This window comes from Mustela lutreola, chromosome 6 (genome assembly GCF_030435805.1).
Source record: "Mustela lutreola isolate mMusLut2 chromosome 6, mMusLut2.pri, whole genome shotgun sequence".
NCBI lineage: Eukaryota > Metazoa > Chordata > Mammalia > Carnivora > Mustelidae > Mustela > Mustela lutreola.
Window position 1 is genome coordinate 43,265,337 of NC_081295.1, and position 17,164 is coordinate 43,282,500.

At 38.1% G+C, this 17,164-nt stretch overlaps 1 protein-coding gene across 1 annotated transcript in view; it reads right to left on the minus strand.

The window, feature by feature from the left end:
* Positions 1-3,640: 3,640 nt before the first annotated feature.
* HTR1E (5-hydroxytryptamine receptor 1E) overlaps positions 3,641-17,164 on the minus strand; it is a 91,584-nt gene continuing 78,060 nt past the window's right edge. Inside the window, exon 2 of the mRNA XM_059177143.1 lies at positions 3,641-8,472. Coding sequence (XP_059033126.1) covers positions 7,194-8,291 — 1,098 coding nt within the window. The 5' untranslated portion in view covers positions 8,292-8,472 and the 3' untranslated portion in view covers positions 3,641-7,193. The remainder of the gene's footprint in view (positions 8,473-17,164) is intronic.

The following is a 17,164-nucleotide window of genomic DNA, read 5'->3' on the forward strand; positions in this document are numbered from 1 at the left end:
GTAATACTCTTTACATTGTGGTTGTGCTTATTGTTCTTTATAAAATACCTCTTCTCTACCCATCCCTTCCAAAGTGCAGGAGTAGAGGATGACTGATGGTTTAGCATTTTTATATCACTTCTTCATACATCTGAATGCATATTTTATTAGCATGTTTCTTAAATAGATACTTTTTTTAAAGATATTTTTAAGATTTTTTTTAAGATTAAAAATAGATACTTAAATAGATACTTTTTTTTTTTTTTAAAGATTTAATTTATTTGGATGTGGAGTTGGAAGTGAAGCTGATTGCCAGGACCCTGAGATCATGACCTTAGCTGAAGTCAGATGCTTAACTGACTGAGCCACACAGAAACCCCACAGAATTACTTTTGTTATATTACCAAGTTCTCCTTTGCCATCCAAATGCTAACACAGGCTTGATGGCTTAACTGAATAATTAATTTATTCATTTCCCAATTCCTTACCGAGTGCTTAACCATGAACCAGAAACACTTGTGGTCACTGGTCTGGTTAGTATAAAATTCCTTATAAATCTACATTTTCCTCAGAGCTGTTTCCATCCTCATTCCTTTGGATGTCTTCATAATTAGCTTTTTTTGTTTTTTTAAGATTTTATTTATTTGACAGAGATTACAAGTAGGCAGAGAGGCAGGCAGGACAGGGGGAAGCAGGCCCTCTGCTGAGCAGAGAGCAGGGCTCGATCCCAGGACCCTGAGATCATGACCTGAGCTGAAGGCAGAGGCTTAACCACTGAGCCACCCAGGCGCCCCATAAATTCACTTTTCTTAAATCGTCCTTTGTTGTACCAACTGTTTGATACCACGCAAACAGGAAACACATGACCTTAAGACCTTTTTTGTCTTGTATCCATGTTGTTTATACACTTTCTTTGAAGAAACATCTGTTCTCCTCCATGCTTCAGAGTTTTTGGTATCACCTTCCTTTTCCCTAAGATTCAAATGTGCAAAATGCTGTCCTCTGTCTTCTTTCTCCCCAACCCCTTAGGCAAAGGCAATGTTTATAACTCCCCTTGAAATCCTGTTTTATCCAAACAGGAAATAACTATAATCAGCTTTCTACAAATCTGGTCTTAAGGTTTGGGTCTTATATAGTTTTCCACCTGAATTATCTGCTCAATTCCTCCCCTCCCTCTTTCTTTCCTTACAGAGATCCCAGTGCCTAGTACAAGGTCAAACTTATGGCCGGTGTTCACTTGATGTATGTGGACCCCAAGCTACCATCAACCTTATCTTCCCAGCTTTGCTCTTTTCATTGCTCTGTTCTTGCTTTTGTCATACGATTACACTTACACCACTTTTTCTTTTTCAGTGAAGAACTTTTATAATCAACTCAAGCTCACCGCAGATGGTTAACTTTTTTTATTGCCTAAAACTCTATTGATATTATCTCCAAATTCCTCCTGTTGCTATTTCTTTTGTATCGTCATTGTCCCGATGCCCTCTTTCCTTAAGTTAAAAAAAAAAAATAATAAAATAAATAAATAAATATTTGACAACTCCATAGGAGGACATTCCCTTCTTAACCACAACATAGTTCCAGTTTTAAATTTCTTGAGTTCTGTATTCAATGTGTTCACTTCAATTAAATTCAGCAGGCGTTTAAGCTATGTAAATTGAATGCCACCATGTACCACCCTCTGTGTTAGGTGTTAGCAGCTTCCAGGGGGCTGACAGTTCACTTTTCTGAAAAAATTCTCTTCTCCTAATAATACTCTTCTATTCTGAAGGAAATAATTTCAAACCATTTTCCTGGCAAAGCTGAAGCCTGCCATGTTTTCTCCAAGGTTGGGTTTATGGGGTGAGAGGAGGGTCGTGGGATAATTTAAGGGTCCCAGGAACATCCAGTGTCATCCTTCCCACCTTTTGAAATATCTCCTGCTTCTAGTGACAGGCACCTGAAATTCTCTTTCAACTCTAACTCTGAAGTGACTTAGGTGAGACCATGTTTAACTTCTGAAAGCCTTTCCATCAGATAAGGATCTGAGTCAATCCTCTGGGTCACCAATACCTCCTCCTTGCTGACAGACATTGTGTTGTGTTCCTTTTCTCAGTGATCTCTTCCAATGTCATGGGAGACTCTCTAATCAATGTGTTGTCTATATTTGTTGGTCTGACCCTCACTTTGATATTGGGCAGATTCAAATTGGCCTTGAACCTCTACAACCCTCCATGGCTTGCAAAAAAAGGTCATAGCAGCACTTTTGCAATGCTTCGTCTTCTAAATTCTCAAAGAATCCCTAGCCAATACCTGAATTAACATTAGGCTTCTGCATATCCCATTTCGATGGTGGTACTACTGCGTTTCTTAGCAGGTAGTGATATTGGTATTTTGGGTGTGACAATTCTTTATTGAGTGGGGCTTCCCCCCCTAGTTGCAGAATTTAGCCTCTGTGCCTCCTCCTACAAAATACCATTAGTGTTCTCTATTGTGATAGATATGCCCATACACACTCTCAAACACCTTCTAGAACTATTGTGTGGTGCTCACAACTGCTGTGTGGCGCTTCATCCCATTAATCATTTTTCCTTGTTTCCTGCTGGTTATAGTCAATAATTTGAGCACATTGCCTTTTCACATGTTGCATATGGTGGTCCTTGAAAAGTGAACAAGGTTTGATCCCATTCTCATATGTGGTGCTTGCTGTTTCTAATTAAAAAATTCTAATTTAAAATTAGAATTTAATTTAATTCTAATTTAAAAAATTGCCTTTGCTTATATTTCTTATGTAGTCATATGCTCCTTTTCACTATTTTTTTCTGATGCTATTACTGCATTTACAAGCACTGTATATCTGGAGTTAGAAGTTGTTGTGCGTAGAAGACCTCAAAAACTAAGCAAACACAGCAAACACATGGTAGACTGAGACCAGTATGACGCTGGATGTCTTGTGCTGGTAGCCAGAACAGTTAGTGAACCTCACTCTGGAATTTCCCTTGTACACATGTGTCAGAGTTTGCAAACTGAAATTCATAAGTATAGGGGGCTCTACAGTTATCCTAAGCAGACAATGGTGGCAATGCTCATAGGGGTTCTTATTGCTACTGGTTATAACTGAACACCTACCAGGTCTTCAAAGGAGTGACTTATATCCAAGAATTCTTTCACCAATCTGAGGGGTTTGAAGTGGTGGGGGGGTGGGAGGTTGGGGTACCAGATGGTGGGTATTATAGAGGGCATGGATTTCATGGAGCACTGGGTGTGGTGAAAAAATAATGAATACTGTTTTTCTGAAAATAAATAAATTAATTTAATTAAAAAAAAAAAAAAGAATTCTTTCACCAAGAACACAAATCGGGAAGTCCTATTTTATTAGTTAACAGGAGTGTTTGAAATGTCACCCCTGGGGTTTACTTTTAATCCTTTAATATTTACACTAGAAAAATTAACGATATTGGAAGGAACCATTATTCAAGTTTTAATTGAAAGCAGCAATGGCAGTCAATACTAGCTAGCACTACTGGGTAAATGAGTAAACCAAACAACGGATTTTTTTCCCCCCAATAAGTTTGATTTATACTAGGAAATAGATACAGATTCTTCTTTGCTAAGGGCCAAGGTAAGTATGAGAGAGTTGCATTTAATTAGGACTCATCTAGTAAATTGTAAATATGTTAGTAAAAATGAGTAAGTGAAAATTACTTGTGCATCTGCTTTTTGTTTTTTATTTACTTAGACTCTTAACATTTTAAAATGCTTAAAATTACCAAGAATTTTCAATAGATGATATGTGGAAGATGATGAGAAAGCAAGTGAGTTGTTCATATCATTTCTAAATATTAGAGGTACAGTCATGATAAATATTGTATTTTCAGCATATGCACAATCTCAGTCCAGTCACCCATAATTTAAATCTCCACATCCTCATGCATAGATCATCAGGAGCTGGGTAGCAATTGACTTGCCTTGAGATACCGGAGCTCTACATACAGAAACCAATATCCCTTTGAGGTAGACTGTTCATTGTTCCTGTGTATTCATTCTCTTGTTCTTCTGTTTATTATAATGTCCTCAATTTTAGCAAGGCATGAGGTGCCCAGCTAGAGATTTACTCTCCTATTCTCTTTTACAACTTGGTGTGTCCATGTGACAAATTATTGCCAACGGAGTACAAGCAGAAGTTATGTGATCCCCACATAGCTTAAAAGGAAACTGCTCTCTACTTCTGTCTCTTACTTCCTATGGACTGGAATGTGGATGTGATGGTGAGTCAGCTTTGGCCATGCAGATTAGAGCAAACCCTGGGAGGAAGGAAGAACCACCTTGTCCTGGATAGTGTTGAGCAGCAGAGTCTCCTACTCACTCTAGGCTGCCCTCCTACCTCTTTACTCTCATGTGAGGGAGAAAGAAACTATCTTGTTGAACTACTGTGTTTGGGGGGGCCCTTCTTGAGAGCATCTTAACTTGAATCCTATTGCTTAAAGTTTATTCATTTATATTCAACAGACAATCCTTTTTCTTTCCGTGTGGAAGATTTTTCCAGCAGTTTTTGAATAAGGTTGGGAAGTGGGAGTAAGTTTTGGGGAAAAAGAAAGTATTGTACCATGGGATTTTAGAAGTTTGGTTTTCTCACTGGGAGAAGATGGCACATTGATATTTTCTTTTCCAGGGACATAATTCCATTCACATTACATTTATTGAGGGTCTACTGTGTGCAAAATACTGTAGAAGTCCCTAGGGATACAGAGATGAATAAACATGGTTCCTGCCCTCAAGGAGCTCACAGTCTATTAGGGCAGACAGCAGAAATACATAAACAATGCACTATAAAATAGGGTGAATATAGTAATAGTGATAGAAATGGGGTTCTATGGAAGCATAGAGCTGGGAGAGAGGGTTTTCATAGTGATGGAGAAAGAAAAAGAAGGATCTTGGAAAGACTTTACAGAGGAGATTGCATTTGTGCTGCAAGATCGCTTGAAGAGCTGGTAGAAGAAGGGAAAGCCGTGGGGTCAGTTTTCTGAAGCTGTGGGAGCTACTGTTAGGGGAGCTCAGAAAACCCAGAAAATAACCAGACTTTTCTGGAGTATGAGGTGGGTGAGAGAAAGTGGTGAGTCACAACTCTGGAAAGGTAGTTAAAGTCACATAGTGAAAGAGCCTTGAATATTATACTAAGGAATCTTAATTTATTTTAAACTGATAGAGAAATAGTAGAGGATTATGAATATTATAATTAAAACCTGTGGTATGCTTGAGGGTAGTGATTCTCAAATCAGAATCTCCTAGAGGGTTTATTAAACAGAGATTTTGCTCTCCAAATCTGTGATTCATTATGTCTTCAGCCCGGGACATTGCATTTTTCACAACTTCCCAGGTGATGCAAATGTTCCTGGTCGGGAGCTGCCACTCTGAAAACCACTGTTCTAGAAGATGTATCTGATAGATGTGCAGGTGTGTGGGGGTGGAGTTGCAGGCGAAGGACTCCAGAGGAAGGTGGACCAGATAAGAAGACTTGGAAGAGATGAGGGGACCAACTTATTGGAGAAGAAGGGGGCATATTTCTGTAGAGGTAAATGGAGAAGACTTTAAGACTCTCTGAATGTTACAGACAAGTCTTGAAGAGAGAGGATCACGTTTATCTAATAGGGATGATAAGAGGCAAGGTAATCCTGTTATCTGAAACTGGGAAGGTGGAAGGAGGAGAAGGTGTGAGTGTGGGAAAATGATCACGAGTTCAGTATGGAAAAACTGTGTTTGAGGAATGAACAGGTTAGTCACAGGGAGGTGTTCACTGGAGGTAACTCATGGGTCTGGAATTTGAGAAAGACAAATCAGAACTAAAGACAAAAATTGAAAAGCCACAGGCATGTGATGGGATGGGACAGAGTATGGAGATACAGGAGGTAAGAGCTGAGGACAATACCCCAGGAGAAAGAAAAGGAGACAGAGAAAGAGGAGGTAGTTGGAGAAGCAGGGGACTACTGTATTTTGTATTTTGGAAGTCATGGGCTTAACGAAAAAGGGAGGCTTAGTTATTTTAATTGATGAGAGATTGGAAAGTAGATAAGGACAGAGGCAAGGCCATTGTATTTGCCTACTGGCAACTCACCAAAGACCTCTGGGAGTTCTGTTTCGAGAGAACTAGGAGTGACAAACTCACATGGCATAGGATAGGAAAGTCAGTGGAAGGTGAGAGGTGAGCAGAACGAAGGATTGATAAGTGGAGAAACTCAGGGGGGAGAGCCAGCGGAGAGACGAAGCAGGCTCTTGAGTGGGAAGTAGGAGTAGAAGAAATGTACGCCAGTGTTCAAGATACTTGAGCAAACTGATAAGTGAGATTAAAGAAGAGAGGAGGGGGATGGGAGAAAGGGAGGGGAGAAGGGAGGAAGAGAGAGAGGGTCTGCTGCTTATATTCCCACCCAAATCCTGCCAGAGTCAGGGAGAGTGTGCAAGGCTCAGCGGGACTCTTCTCAGAATGTAAGGAGGTCCAATGTTCCTGTCAGGTCATATAACAACACATTGGAGGAGATTTAGATTATCTTGTATTTGTTTTTGTTTCATTTTCATAGTTAAATACCTAGGAAAGTGCCAGAGTATTCATTCCAGGTTCTTTTTAGAGAATGAGGAAGCATATTTAATCATGAACTATAAAGGACACGTCAGCTGTACTATTTGTGCCTAAAGGAGTGGGCTATGTAGTCACAGTAAATGACTTTAGCTCAGGTCTGCAAGCAGATGACAGTGCACCACTCTTTTTTTTTAAATTAATGCTTTATGTAGTCATGCAGTTTGCAGTTCCCTCTAAAATTTGCATGATATGGAGCCACGACCTCGGTTTTAATGGCACAGGAGGGCAAGTTATCAAGTATTTGATTTATAAGTAGTAAGAAATTCTGCAAATGAAGATTTATTTTGGCGTTCTTTAATTGCAAGATTAACTGAAATGGCTAAAAAAGTAGTTACTATTTCACCTTATTATTATGTCTATGAAATTTCTGTCTTTATAGGATGTTTATTGGAAATCATGTACCACAAATAAAACCAGAGGTAGAAAACGGCACACCAGATAACAAACCTCAAACAAAACAGAACAAACAAACAAACAAACAAAAGGACCACAGTACCTTACAAACTTTTCTGAACCAACTATGTTCAAGAATTAATAAGTTGAACCCCTTTCCTCTGTCCACAAACAAGGCTGGTAAAAACAATGCCTTTTGGCTTTATGAAATCTACACATGTTCTCGGCACTTAATTAGCTTTTTAAAAGCCAGCTTAAAGTCTTCATTAAAACTTGTATAGAGCAGAGGGTTGATCAGAGAATTAACATAACCAAGCCACGTTAAAAAATCAGCCACTTCAGAGGACACTGTGTAGATACTCAGACCCACAATTAATTCTTTGATGAAAAATGGAAGCCACGACAAAATGAATGCTCCCAAAATCAGTCCTAGGATGCGTGCTGCCTTGCGTTCCCTGGTACTAGAGATCTGCTGACGTTCTCCTGGGTGATCTAGATCATTATCGAAGGAAGGGATCCTGATAGAGTTGTGGATCTTTTCGAACTCGGTGGTAGGGTCTGAGGTGGAGAAATCAGACACACAGAAAGTCTGTGTAAGTTTACAACTCGCAAAAGAATTTTGGCTATCTGTGCTTCTGTTGCTTAAGTGCCGGCTTGATCCTCTTTTCTGGTAAAGGCTCTTGGCTGCATGGTAGATCCGGTAATACAGAATAAGTATCAAAGTTAAGGGGATATAAAATGCTCCAAGCGTGGAATAAATGGTGTAGATGACATGGTCATGCTGGATGGTACACTCACTAGGAGGTGGGCTGAGTTGGCGGTGGCTTCTCCAGAAGAGGGGGGGCATGGAGATGAAGATGGAGATGGTCCAGACGGTGAGGATCATCAGCACAGCCCTCTTGGCGGTCCTCTTCCTGGCATATTCAATAGCATTGGTGATGGCCCAGTACCTGTCTAGGGCAATCACACAGAGATGGAGGATGGAGCAGGTGCAGCAGGTCATGTCCACACTCAGCCACACCTCACAGATGAAGTATCCTAGTTTCCAGCTGTCCATGACAATGTACATGATGCTCAGTGGCATAACGAGTACTGCCACCAGGAGATCCGTCACAGCCAGGGAACAGATCAGGTAGTTGGCAGGCTGGTGGAGCTTCTTGGTGGTACAGATGGCCATGATCACCGCCAAGTTCAGTAACATGGTCAGGGTGGTGATGATCACCAGAGTCATGGAGATGAGCATCTTTTCAGTGATGGTCTTGGGTCTCACAGCCACACTGGCTTCTGTGGTACAGTTAGTGATATTCATGTTTTCCCTGTTTCAGTCTACACTGTAGAGAAGCTGTTGGTTATTTTCCTTCAGCTGGAAATTATTTAGACTTCAATGCCTCTCATTTATAAGAAGACTGTAGTTTCTTCAGCTATGTAGTTTCTTATGTTCCATTTTGTATGGGTAAAAGGAAGTACCACATCATTTCTTCTGAGGGCTCCTGGAAGATAGTATGCTACTGGTTAATGAATGAAAAAATCACGTTTTTCCCCCTGGAAAATGTTATTGTATTTCAGTACTCATAAATTCCTTACACATTTTTGATATAATTTTCTTTTTATCTCTGGGTATAAAGTTTACCTTTACATTAATGTCTCTTCAAAATATACTTTTAAAAAAATTGACGTATAGTTGACACACAATATACATAATTTCAGGTATACAACATAGTGATTCACAAATCTAATCCTTATGCTGTGCTAACCACAAATGTAGCTACCAAAAGGATACTTTTTAAAAAGTTAAGTTCCTAAACTCTCATGAAAACATTATCAACTTTTAAGTCTATATTGCCACCTGAATTACTTTCTTATTTATATTTTTTAATGTATATATGCACTTAAACATAAAGTATTTTTTTATTTGGAAACATATAGTCACCTTGCATCATACTTTAAAATTCTGGGACATTATAGAAAAAAATTATATTGTTTATAATAAGCAGACTTCAAAGCAGTTTAAAAGTTTCATAGCAAATGCTCAACTCTAAAGATATTTTAGTGTCATCATGAAGTTGTGTGACTTTTGTCTAATTATTTCTGACATTTTACTTATACCACTGTGCATTTCTTTGGAGAAAAGAGAGGGCAAAAAGCATATAACATTACTTTGATGTTTATGGCAAATTGTTCTCAGAGTAATACCGTAAACTGACAGTGAAACAGCATCATCACCAGGGTCAAAGAATTCCGCATTTAAAAAAAAAATGTCTTTAGTTTTGGTTAACATTTGTGTTCTTTCCATTTCTATCTATCTATCGTCTATCTATCTATCTATCTATCAATCTCTATCATCTCTCTCTCTCTGTCTACCTACCATCTATGATCTGTCTCCTGGATAGCTGTGATTAAATTGGGCAATCAGTGAGATAGTGACATTTATTGAATGCATAGTTGTAAGGAATTAAAAAAAAGGTACAACAGTCCCCCTTATCTGCAGTTTTGCTTTCCGCACTTTCGATCACCTTGGTCTTCAAGCCGATGATCCTCTCCCTGATGAATCCGCAGAAAGTCAACAGTGGCCTATTGCTATGTCACAAAGCTGCATCACTCACCGTGCTTTGCCTCATCACGTAGGCATTTTATCCTCTCACATCATCACAAGGAAGGTGAGTACCGTAAGATAATTTGAGAGACTCCATTCACATAATGTTTATTCTGGTATACTGTGTGTTTTTTAAAGACTTTATTTATTTATTTATTTGTTTATCTGAGAGAGAGAGAAAGCAAGAGACAGAGCATGAGTGGGGGAGGGACGGGCAGAATGAGAGGCAGAAGCAGATTACCCTGGGATCATGACTGGAACAGAAGGCAGATGCTTAACCGACAGAGCCGTCCAGGCACCCCTAGAGTATATTATTATAATTGTTTTTTTTATTAGTTATTGTTGTTAATCCTTTTGTTGTATCTAACTGTTAAACTTTGTCATAGGTTTGTAAATATGGGAAAAGACATGGTGCATACAGGGTCCGGTACTACCTGTGATTTCAGGTATTCAGTCTTGGGATGCATTTTCTGCAGGTAAGGGGGGACTACTGTAAGCTCAAATATGAATGTATATTCATGAAAACAACACGATCAAAATCCACATAGGAATATTCACAGCCAGTGGCTGTTTGTCAGAACATTGATCAAATCCTCTGATTTGTCTCTGTGGGATTAAGTCCAGGATAACTTCAAAGACAACTGGCATTTTGGCAGTTAAAAGAAGGGACATAGATTGATGTGGATTAGGCTTAACAGACATTCTCTAATGAGGGCAGGAGCAGGTGAAGCATGTACGAAATGGAGAATGGAGTAGATGAGAGTCCTTGGGTAGACTGGGGACTGGAAGCCAGGGGGGTAGGAATAAAAATCTCCAGCCAGGCTGAGAGCCATCTAGCTCTGGATTTAATGTCTTCTGCCCACTGGGCAAAAATCAAGAAGACTGGGGGATGGTTACCATTTATTCTTTAGATATAGAAAGTAAAAGAAAATGATTTCACTAAAGACAAAAATGGGGCAATTGTTTTTAAAACAGTCTTTATCTTTCTGCAGTGAAATGAGAATCATTCTGCCTCTCTGTTTTTCATTATGCTTTTATAGCATTTCTGTAGATGTACCTTCTTGAAATTCATGTTTCCCTCTTCTTCTATGGTTTTTGCTCCACCAACAGTACATTCTTTCTTGTAAATTAAATGTTTCCTTCTCTCTTGGATATTTTCCCTTCTTTTCTAGTCACTTTAAACGTGCATTTATATCTGAGACAGGCTGTAACATTGAAAGTGTATGGGCTTTGGAATCAGAGTCCTGGGTTGCACCTGAGCCATGTATTAGCTTGGACAAACTCTATATTTCTCCCTGTGGCCAACATGTGTATTTCTCTATTTTGACCCCCTTCTCCTTAATTACATGAAATAGAGTCTTTTTTTTCCTGCAAACATTAATCCTAAGTTATGTTTTTTGGGGGTCCATGAGGTTTGTTGGAAGAGTAATTTTGTTTTGTTTTAAAAGTGAGCTCCATGCTCAGTGTGGAGCCCAAAGTGGAGCCCAATGCAGGGCTGGAACTCCAGATAAAACCTGAGCTGAGATCAAGAGTCAGATGCTTAACCAGTTGAGCTACCCAGGCATTCCAGAAAACTAGTTCTAAACAAAAAAAAGCTTTTCCACTCTGATTGGAGGAATCAGATTCTTCTACTCTCCAATCTTCTCAGATTGAGAATATAGAGAGTAGCCTGGATAAGAGACAGAAAACTTTAGAAGTTTTAGTTTGATAATAGAAACAACTAGGAAATGCTATTTTAAAAACAAGAAGTTAAAAAAAAAATCAAATAATTCAGCTTCATCAAGCTTTTAAAAGCTGCTCTTTTTCTGAGCTCCCATACCTCCTAGTTCCTGGTGACACCATCTTCTTCCTTATTTTGTACCTACTTATTTTTCATTCCTCCCCCTCCCCTCCACTCTACCCCCAGTTAACTACACATTTCTGGAGGATGGGATGTATGTCTGAGTCCTCTTTTTAACTGTCTCCTGTTAAATTAGCAAAAATATTACTGGTTGGGGTTACACTGTCAGGCCTTTAATGTGACTTTTTGGTTTATTTCATGCCCCAGCCTTTCAGAATAGGAGTTAAGTTTAATATCCCGGTGTTGCCAGTCCCTCGAAATTCCTGCATCATCAAGCTTGCCATCTTTTAGCTTGAAGTGTGTTCCATAACACCACGTAGAACATAATCTTTTGAATAGCTGGATGGGATGAACTGGGGAGCAATTATGGATTGAACTAGTCTGAGAACTGGGTCCTGGAGCTCTTCACTAATAAAGGACCAGAAAGAAAAGGAGGAACCAGGAAGGCAGAGTAGAACAGCTATTCAGGTAGAGGAGAATGATGAAAGATAATTCCATCCTAAGATGGATGAAAGCAGTATATGAAATAAGAGTGATCAGCTATGTAAGTGCTTCTGACAGGCAGTGGGCGATGAGGACTTGACCGTTGGTCTGGGTGATGTGGATGACACCAGTGACCTTCACAAGACCCATTTGGTGCTGTGGTAGAGATTGAAGGCTGAATGTGGTGGTTCAAGAAAGAATGAGAAGAAAGGAAATAGAGACATTAAATAAAAACAAGTATTTAAAGCGTTTTGATGAAAAGGGGAGCAGAGAAATAAGGTAGCTGTGGAGGGAGATGTGGGATCAAGGTTGTTTTCTTTTTAGGATCAGAGATTGTCTTTTTAAACTGGACTATTTGCAGTTTTCTTTACTACTATACTGTGTATTCTTTTTATTGGTACCCAGAGCATTTCTGGTGGGAGTGAAATGTAAAAGAGGAAGCAGGAAAGCAATAATGGAAGAAGCTGGAAGTCCGTGGGGCTGGGGGCAGCAGGGAAGTAGAATTCTTTGATCAATGTAAGGGATTATACTGGGGACTGTGAAGCAGATAAAGATGCAGCCATACTCAGGAAATGATCCCAACTCCAATTATCTTGGGTTCCTTTATCTTCTTAAGAAAATAACAGCATAGATTTATAATCACCACCAACTCCTTAGGAGGCAGTATGATGTCTAATTAGAACAGTGCTAGTTACGCAGCACCTGAAAATTTAAGTATCTTTAGCTTTTTGCATCGTAGGGGAGGAGGAATCATAACACTTAATTCAAAACACCCTCTGCAGAACTAGTCCAAACACCAATATCAATATACCAAACTTCCATTAGTCCATTGGAATGAAAAGTTAACTACAATAATCATAGCTAAAAAATGGACCTATCCCATGAGGAGTTAATGTAGGTCCTTCTTTGGGGGTTTGTAACTTTTAGTTTCTGCTCTGATTATGACATGGAAAATACCAGTGCAATCAAAAGCTATATTTAAGTGGTTTTTCATGGAAATCACAAATGGAAGAGAATCACTATAAACCAAATGGGTCAATGTATGCTGCTCTCATTTACTGAGATGCTTCAGAATTTCTGATTTGTACTATGCCAGTGACAGAACACCAGGGACAAGAGGTCATGAGTACACTCACTTTTAATTTCACCATCTTATCTAGTCTTTCATTGGTTTTCAATAATTATTGTTAATTTATCAGAAATATCCTTGCATCTCTTCTTTGGCCACTTTCATTTTGCCTAAATTTCTTCAAATAATTGTAAAATTCTTTAATATAGGATTTAAGAAATAAAACAAAACAAAACCACACTCATAAATCTCATAAATACAGAGAACAAACTGGTGGTTTCCAGAGGGAAGACTGGGAGGATGGATGAAATAGGTGAAGGGGTTAAGAGATACAAACTTCCCATAATAATATAAATAAGTCATGGGATTGTGAAGTGTAGCCTAGGGAATATAGACAATAATACTGTAATAACTATGTGTGGTAATACATGGGAACAAGACTTACCATGGTGATCTCTTCTTAATGTATATAAATATGGAATCACTATGTTGTAGACCTGAAACTAATATAATACTGTATGTCATCTACGCTTCAATTAAAAAAAGGAAGAAAAAAATCTTTAGTATGTGCCAGTTTCTTTTTTTTTTCTTTTAAATTTCAGGAGCAGCTGCTTGCCCTCATATTACTAATTTTATCTTTTCAATTACTCATTAAATTCACTTCCTCAGCCTTCATAAAGATTTTTCTTGGCCTGTCTATAGAAAAGAAGGGGTGGATAGTAGTTTGCTTCTCATTTGGTCTTCACTGGGAGCAAAGGAAGATGTAGTGGAGATACTGGAGTGTAGGGTTCTTTATTCTCTTCCTCTTGTTTATTTAAGTTGTGACATGTGACATGTGGTCATTATGAGCTTATTATATTCATAATAACGGGAAAACATTATCATTGTAAAAATAAAATAAAACAGAGTACATAGAGTTTTAGGAGATGTTTAGATATTCTGGACACATGTCTTTTGTCAAAACAATGTTTTGTGAACATTTTCTTCTACTCTGTACTTGGCTTCTGTACTTTTTAATGATGTCTTTTGAAAAGCAGAAGGTTTCGATTTTGATGAAGTTTAAGTTACCTATTTTTCTTTATGATTAGAACTTCCTGTGTCCTAAGAAATGACTTCAAGGTCACAAAGATATTTTCTATATTTTCTTCTAGAAACTTAGTACTTCTAACTTTTGTATTGGAAGAGGTCCTCGGGGGACCCTCTGGTGTCCTGTAAGCTGGACCCAGGCAATTAGAGGCATCTCACCATCTATAGTCCTCCATCCTTGGAATGTGTGTTTGGCCTACTATTCCTACAGTGGGAGCCATTTTCAAGGATACAGCCTTGAGAGAGCGATGTGCTGGTGAGACTCTCTGGATGATACACATTGTTGAACACAGGTAATTCTTCTATATAAACTTTTTAAAGATTCTAGAGGGTGGATGTGCAGGGCTACTCATCTCCTGGCCATCCAAGACAATCCTCCTGTGTAGTTTCCTTTGGTTATTAAACCTGTCACTTACCAATCTGAAGTTGTCTGTCTCTTTGACTCTCCTTGCCCTCCATGTTCAGGGGCCAATTTCAGATTTCATCTGAGAAATTCCCAAATTTATGAACCAACAATTCATGATCTATCTTAAATAAATTTTTGTATTTGGATACAAGGTATCCAAATACAAAAGGTTTTGTGGTTTTTCTTTTTTCTTCCATGTGGATGTCTAGTTGTTTCAACAAATTTTGTAGGAAAGACTTTATTTCCCCATTGAAATGCTTTGATGTCTTTGTCAAAAATCAATCAGTTGTATGTGTCAGTTTATTTTTATGCTCTCTCTCCTGTTTCTTGATCAACCTTTGTAGTCAGTATAACACTGTCTTTATTACTACAGCTTTCAATGTAGGTCTTGAGATCAGGTGGTGTGAGTCCAGTTTTGTTTTTCTCCAACCTTGTTTTGGCTATTCCGGGTGCTATGAATTTCCAAATAGATTTTGGAATCAAATTATCAGTTTCTACAAAAACCTGCTGGAATTTTAGTTTGCCTTGTATAAAAAGTAGACTAAGGAGAATTAAAATTTATCAATATTGTGTGCTCTCCAATTAAAGAAAAAAGAAGTATTCTCTAATTGTTTTGTTTCTTAGTTTCTCTCAGTAATATTTGTAATTTTCAGTGTTGAAGTTTTGTACATATTTCTTTAAATTTATCCCTATGTATTTGTAAATTTAGTCTTTATATTTGAATAGAAGTGGCATGCAATGTTATATTAGTTTCAGGTATACAGTGTAGTGATTGGACAAGCTTATATATTATGCTTTGCTCACCACAAGTGTAGCTACCATCTGCCACCAGACAATACTATTACAATATCATTGACTGTTTTCCTTATACGGTGACTTTTATTCCCATAACTTATTCATTTCATAACTGGAAGCTTGTATCTCTCACTCATTCATCCATTTTGTCCATCCCACGCACCCACTTTCTCTCTGGAAATCATCAGTTTGTTCTCTGTATTTATAGGTCTTATTCTGCTTTTTGTTATTTGTTCATTTGTTTTGTCTTTTTTAGATTCCACATATGAGTGAAATCATATGGTATTTGTCTTTCTCAGTCTGACTTAATACCTATATACCTATATGACAACGTATTACTGAGTAATACCCTTAGGTCCATCCATATTGTCACAAATGGCAAAAATGGTAAAACAAACAAACCCCTCAACCTTTTTAATGGCTGTGTAATATTCCTGTGTGTGTGTGTGTGTGTGTGTGTGTGTGTGTATACACCACATACTTTTTTTTTTTTTTTAAGATTTTTTATTTATTTATTTGACAGACAGAGATGACAAGTAGGCAGAGAGGCAGGCAGAGAGAGAGAGAGGAGGAAGCAGGCTCCCTGCTGAGCAAAGAGCCTGATGCAGGGCTCGATCCCAGGACCCTGGGATCATGACCTGAGCCAAAGGCAGAGGCTTTAACCCACTGAGCCACCCTGGCGCCCCAACACACCACATACTTTTTAAGTATTCATGTGTCAGTGCTCACTTGAGCTTCTTCTAGATCTTAACTATTGTAGACAATGCTGCAATAAACATAGGGGTGAACAAATTGGTAGTGTTTTTATAAACTCATAATGAAGTAGCAGAAAGAGGGATCTCTCTATGTATTTTAATATTTTTGATGTTTCTATAAATGGTACTTGTATTTCAATTTCCATTTTTATTCCTTGTATAGAGAAATATAATGTATTTCTGGATATTGATTTTGAATCTGTGATCTCTTATCTCTTACTGATCCTAGTAGATATTTTATAGATTCTTAAGATTTTTCTATAAAAACAATCATTTCATTTGCAAACAGAGATGCTTTTATTTCTTTTCTGATTTTGTTGCTTTTATTTCTTTGTTTTGCCATGTCATACTAACTAGAACTATAGTAAAATGCTAAATAGAAGTGGTGAGAACCAACATTCTTATCTTCTTTCCTACCAGATGAGGGAAATGTTCATCATTCACCATTAATACATTAGCTATAAGTTTTTCTTAGATCATGTTTATTAGTTTGAGGAAATTTTCTTCTATCCTAAATCTCAGATAGTTTTTATAATAAGTGGGCATTTTATCAAATGTATCTTTTTCAACTACTGAGACAGTTTATGATATCATGTGGTGAATCATGGTAACTGATTTTTGGAAGTTAAAACAATCTTGCAGTCCTAGAAAAACTTTAGTTAGTTATGATGTATTTTTAAATACATATTACAGAGTTTGATTTGCTAATATTTTGTTAAGAAGTTTGTATTATGGGGGCACCTGGGTGGCTCAGTGGGTTAAGCCTCTGCCTTCGGCTCAGGTCATGATCCCAGGGTCCTGGGATCGAGCCCCGCATCTGGCTCTCTGCTCAGCGGGGAGCCTGCTTCCTCCTCTCTCTCTCTCTGCCTGCCTCTCTGCCTACTTGTGGTCTCTGTCTGTCAAATAAATAAATAAAATCTTTAAAAAAAAAGTTTGTATTATGTTCAAGAGAGATTGTTTCACAATTTATTTTCTTTTATTGGTTTGTGAGTTTAAAAATTTTCTGAAGGAGTTTGAGAAATATCAATGGCATTTCTTTTGAGAATATTTGATGGGATATACCTGCAGATCCCTTTGGATCTTGAGTTTTTCTTGTGGGGAAGTTTTCTTCTTTTTAAATATTTATTTATTTGAGAAACAGAAAGAGGGAGGCAG